Source organism: Alligator sinensis, unplaced genomic scaffold, assembly GCF_000455745.1.
Source record: "Alligator sinensis unplaced genomic scaffold, ASM45574v1 scaffold161_1, whole genome shotgun sequence".
Lineage (NCBI taxonomy): Eukaryota > Metazoa > Chordata > Crocodylia > Alligatoridae > Alligator > Alligator sinensis.
Genome location: NW_005841974.1, coordinates 1,366,991 through 1,372,990, shown reverse-complemented (window position 1 = coordinate 1,372,990; position 6,000 = coordinate 1,366,991). Strand labels below are relative to the sequence as shown.

Sequence of the window (6,000 nt, the reverse complement as noted above, 5' to 3'; positions counted from 1 at the left end):
CGATCACCTGTCTGGGGTCTTGTGAACCCAGCTTTCATTCCTGCCTGTGGTAGGGGGGTCAGGCTAGATGATCTGTTCAGGTCCCTCCTGACCCTAGCTACTATGATACTATGATACACGAGACGCTGCAGGTGCCTTATTTAAAGTGGATCTCAGAGCCACTCTAATTAAAGCTCCCCCTCACCCCCCACCAGCACTCCCAGAGCACATGTGAAAACGCCCTTTGAGCCCAAGGCACACATGAAGGGGAAGGCTGTTGCAGAGGCTGAAGGTCAGAGCAAGAAGCTAGTGACCATGTCCTCCCTGTTTAAAAGGACCACAGAAAGCAGCTTGGCAAGGGGAGAGGTTGCATTTTCTGTTGTGGAGGCTTTCGTGGCAGTGAACATCCTGCTGGAGAAACTTGATCACCCAAAGTTAAGGGACCACCTTAACCAAAACATGTCAAATGTTGGCAATTTTCTGTGCACCAACTATGTGCTGCACATTTTATTTGTACCAGGGATCTGGACAGAGAAAGACCTGCCTGTCTTTCAAATTGAGCCGGACCACCTCACATCTTTCAAATTTTCTACCGTGCCCCAAGCCATTGTGAAGGTAATTCTTAGTTTACCACACCAGGAATATGCAGCACTACCAGCAGTTTGCAAGCGAGGAACTGGAAATTACACCCAGCACACAGTGCATACCTACGCTTCATGATTTCTCAGGGCAAGGCAACACTCAAGATCAAGTGATGTTTGTAGCTGACAATGTCACCTGGTTCCTGGAGTTCCTGATGTGGTTTGAAGGCTGGCATGCTGTGCTCCACCACACATGCAACAAGCTGATGGATTTCTTAAATTGGCTCAAAGACAAGGCATTGCAAGAACTGTCAAGCTGTCCTCATGAAAACCAGTGCAGAAGGGACTTGTTCCAGGCAATAGCTGTGAAGCCAAACCAGTACTACAGGTATGATCTGTCACTACCACCATAGTTCAGACAACTGGCTGCCCCCTTCCTTAGTGCTATTAGCATCTTGGACCCCAACCCGGTGCCTATTCTGAGTTGTAACCCTCAGCTACTGAAAGGAATCCTGGGACAGGGGAAAGAGCATGACAACAAACATGATGCTTACATGAACTTCATCAAAGAATGGTGCCTGTGCCTGTGCCTGGGCCCAGGCCCAGGTCTGTGTTGTGGGACTCTGTCTATGACTGGTTTCCACATCTCTGCACCCAGGCAAGATACTGCCTCACAATTTCAACAAACTTGGTGAACACTGAGTGTACCGTCTCTGTATGGACAAGTGTTCACCCCACAGAGACAGAGAATGTCTGCAGCTACTGTGGCTGGGTACAGCATGCTCACATTTAATACCTAGCATGAACTACTTGTCTCAGGATTAGCATTTAGTTTCAGTAAACTCCTTTTTAAAATGCCCTTTATTAAAGTGTATATGGTTGGCATTACTTACTAAAGTGTATAGTAAGTAATATATAAGTAAGTGTATAGCTGATATTACTTGCAATTCATGGTGCGCATAGCTTTTTATTTTAATAAGATATTTCATTATAGACCTTAATTAAATGCTTCCATTGCTTAATAACACATTAAATAATGGCTTCCATGGGCTTAATTCCCTGATTAAGCTCATGGAAGCCATTAACGACAATTTAGATTGTTTAATAATGCATCAATTAATGGCCTCCATGGTCTTCATTGGCATTCATTGATGCGTTAAAATCTAAGCAGTGGTTTGGTGCGATCTAGCAATCTGTAGGGAGGGATGGAACTTCTGGGGCCCCTTAGCCAATCAGAGGTGTGGGGAGACCCACAAAATCAACCAGCAGCTGCCTCAAGTTTGGTAGACCCCTAATTATCCACACACACACACACACACACACACTAACCAAAATGGATATATACCTATTTTGGTTAGTCTATAAGGTGCAAATCTACTCTGCCTTCTGCTTGACTTCAGACTAATGCAGCAAACTGTCTGCTTATTATAAAAGACAACAGCAGTAGGCAGTGGTTATGCTACGCCAAAGCTTTAGGTGGCATGAAAGTCTGCAATATGGAAACAAGGAAGATTTCGAGGTTAAAAGTTCAAATAAAGAGCTCTCACAGGAGATCTGTTTTATAATACATTTGTGACTAATTCTTCCTGCAGAAAATATTTCTAATGTTTAAATTTAGAATAGAGAGAAATGCTTTGTTTATCCTATATATAATGGACCTTAAATGCACTACTACCATATTATCTTTAAAGTACAGAGTTCAAGAAGCCTCAAGGGATACATAACTAATTTCTCCTTATATATTTGTTTTTAAGTAGTGTATCAGCCATTGTGCTTCAGGCCTAATGGTCTAATGAAAGCGAAGAAGCTTACTGCATAACTATTCATGATGAGGGGCACTTACAGAAGTTATGAAAAGTCACCTCAATCATGCTGTAACTTTTTGCGCTTTACACAAAACGCTCAAAGTTACGGTGTCATTGAAAGTAACAGATGTTCTGCATTTGATGGTGGGGACTTTGTGCCTCCATGCACTGACCCCTTGGTGATCACCCCCCCAAGCTGGTGGAGGCCAGGAGGCAGGGAGCACTGCAGCCTGCTGTGGAGCAGGCCAGTGCCCCTTCTCCCTTCCTCCCCCACCACTCCCAATCACTGAGCTGCTAGGCAATAGCAGGCAGTGCCCCCGGGTTCGCTCTCCCACCCACCCAGAGAAAGCTGGATGGAAGAGCAAGCTGGTATTCATTGCCCCCATAGGGGAGGAGGGGGAGTGTGCCCCTGCCCCCGCCAGTGCCATTGGACATCGGGTACACTTTCCTTAGAGGAGGGTCCCAGCCAGGGGCCCCCAACCCCCAACTGCTGAACTGCTGCTCCCCAACCTGCCCAGAGACAGGTAGCTGGGACAGCAACTCAGCATTCGTTCATTGCAATGTGTGGGGCTCAGGGTGTGCGTGCCTCACCTCCGCTGGTGCTATCAGGCACTGGGGACACTTTCCTTGGCAGCGGGGGGACAGTTCTAACCAGAGCCAGCTGTTTCTGGGTAGGCAGAGGAGTAGAAGCGCAGCAACTGGGGGTGGGAGAATCCTGACTGGGTTTTCCCTCCCCCCAGAAAAGTGTCCCCAGTGGCCAATGGCATCAGCCAATGGGAGGAGGGATATACCCTGAGCCACCCACCCACATGGCTGGTCTCTGGGCATGCAGAGAAGCAGTAGTGTAGCAATCGGGGCTGGAGAAGCCCTGGCTGGGACCTTCCACAAGGAAATTGTCCCTGGTGCTCAATGGTACTGATGGGGGGGGGGGGGGGGGGGGGGGGAGGCATTCCCCAAACCCCTTCCTCCCCCACATACACATGTGATCTCCTCCTCCCTCCCCTGCTACAAAGGGAGCATGCAGGTGGAACAGCCCACACTTAATCCTTGCAGGGAAACTCTATAGAAGTTCCCTAAGGGGCTCTGCTCTAGAGCACCTTCAGCTGATAGCTGATTCAACGAAGGTTAAATTTTCATGCCATTTTGAAAGGACTCTGCAGTCATGCACATGTGTTATGTCACAGCTGTAGAGCACTTTCAGGGACCAAATCATGCAAAAAATGTAATTTGTCTGCATCCAGGGTTTTCGGAATTCTCTGAGACATCTAGTAGGTCTGATCCAGTTTGGCTTTTCCCAAGTTCCCCTTATGAAATTAGGGGTCATTATTTCAAACAAAGTTGTCAGAAGACCACAGACAAGTGACTAATGAGTTGAGATAATAAAAGGAGCATAAAGATTATTAACATTATAGTTATGATTAATGAAAATATTATCCTGTAACTTTTATTGACAAACCTTTCTTGAAACTGTTTTGAGGGGATCAATCCTGCCCTGAGGTTGGTATCACCAACACGCTTTGCCTGCCACCATGTTGGGTCATCCTGGCTCACAACTTCTAAGATGTGTCTCCTCTTAAATGGCAATCCTGCCTCTTGACAGGGAATGGCTTTGTCCTCTTTTGGATTATAGCAGAAGAGTGCCCGCATAAAGACCTTAAAGAAAAAACAATATACTCCTTGCTTCTAGTTCTGTTTAGAATTTTAAAACCATCTTTCAAACGATATTTCCATAGTTATCATGCCCCACCTATAAAAAGATGCAATCTCTACCGATCGTCATATACTGAGTGTATTAAATACAGCTTTATATGTATATGTGAAGAAATATCAAGCTACATTTGCCCAAGTTATAATGCAGAAGACATCTGGGGTGGAATTCTATTCTTTGCTGTTCTTTTAAATGTCTAGACTCGGTCATCTACATCAGGGGCCGGCAACCTTTTACTGCTCTGGGCCAGAGTTTGAGAAACGGCCTCTTGCCATGGGCCCCAAATCTCCACCCCATCCTCGGAGTGCCCAAGACACCAGTGGTTACTAGAGGTGCACCAATACATTGGTCCAATAACAGATTGACACCAATATAAAGAAAATTGTCTGTATCGGAAATTGGCGATATGGCCGATAATTTTGCTGATAAATGGCCAGTGCATGTGTGCAGTTGCAACGCAGCATGTCAGCAGTGAGGACCACAACCCGGCAGCTTGGAGAGCTGAGTACAGCTGGTAAGTCTGTTGTGGAGGAAGGGGAGAGGGAAGGGAAGGGGTGTGATGGGCCAGATCAATGCCCCCGTGGCGACCGAAGAGTGAAGCTGAGGCTGGGGCAGGGGCTGGGGCAAGCGCTGCCCAGCTGGGGCAGAGTGGTGGGGGGCAGGGCATGGGATGGAGCCACAGCTTGTCCAGGGGACATGGTGAGGCAGCTCCCACTGCTGCACACTGCTTGTCCAGTGGCTCCCGCTGTTGCTCCTGCCGCTTATCCGAGAGGGCATGGGAGGGAGGGGAACCTGTGCCCCCGGATCTGCCCTCAGATCTGTGCTGGGTGGGCCAGGAAGAGCCCCGCCCAGCCCCAGCCCTTCCCCACCCCAGTGGCTCCATCCCATGGCTCTGTCCCAAGCCCCGCCCCCCCACCCAGCCAGGCAGTGCTTGCCCCAGCCCCACTCTTCCCTCACTGCAGGGGGTCTTGATCTGCCCCCCAGCCATCCCCATTCCCTCCCCACTCCCCTTCCACCACAACAGACTTACCAGCTGCATGCAGCTCTCCAAGCTGCCGGGCTGGTATCGGAGATCAGATCAGTATCGGCCGATATGCCTCCTTAAAAATTGGCTATTGTATTGGCCCAAATAACCTCTATCAGTGCATCTCTAGTGGTTACTCACACTGCTGATCCCTGTCCCCAGTGGCAATGGGGACAGGAAAACTGTGTAATAAGGGCAGGCAAGCACAAGAGAGAATCAGGGAGGGCTGCAGAGGGCAGCACTGCAGAGGGGACACACAGCACAGTGCAGCTATGCACCCAGTCAGGTCTTCCTGAGCCAAATCCAACCTCTTCATGGGGGCCTGTGGGCCACAGGTTCCCAACCACTGATGTACATGGCAGTTTATGTGCCAAAAATGGCAGTTACACATGGATTGGAATTCTATTCCTGGCTGCATAGCCCCATACACATGGACATCTAAGTTTGCACACAGACTGGTCATATGTACTGGCAACAAAATGAGAAAGCTCTCCGAGTTTTTCTCCCAATAGCTCAGTGGCTAGGGCTCTCCCCTGGAAAATTGGAGGCCCTCTGTTCTGGACCTCTCCCCATCACTCAAAAGTTGTTTGGGGGTCCATTACCCAGTACTTTCTCTGGTACTCTATTGAAGCTGCCCCCTGGGTAGCCACAAGAGGGAGATAAGTGGAGCAGGAGGAAAGACGGTGTGTGGTTCAGCGAGGTGGCTACTGGCTTAGAAGGGAAAAGCCCTGGATTCTAGCCTGAACTCCTTTTCCAAGTGAGGCAAAAACTTCTCCCTGCAATGCTCTTCATACTATTTCTCCTCCCCACCCTCTCCCCCCAAGGGCTATTATTAGTGGCTCAAGCTTTAAAAGGAGCACCGGAGACAGGATAATAGCTGACCTGTGGCAGAGTGTTTACAAT

The 6,000-nt window shown here is 48.6% G+C and overlaps 1 protein-coding gene across 3 annotated transcripts in view; it reads right to left on the bottom strand.

Moving 5' to 3' along the window:
- The window catches only part of MPP3 (membrane palmitoylated protein 3), a 143,920-nt gene that overhangs the window by 64,954 nt on the left and 72,966 nt on the right, over nt 1-6,000 (bottom strand). For all 3 annotated transcript variants that reach the window (XM_025200725.1, XM_025200726.1, XM_025200727.1), the window contains one exon: nt 3,822-4,018. In XM_025200725.1, the coding sequence (XP_025056510.1) occupies nt 3,822-4,018 (197 nt within the window). The remainder of the gene's footprint in view (nt 1-3,821; nt 4,019-6,000) is intronic.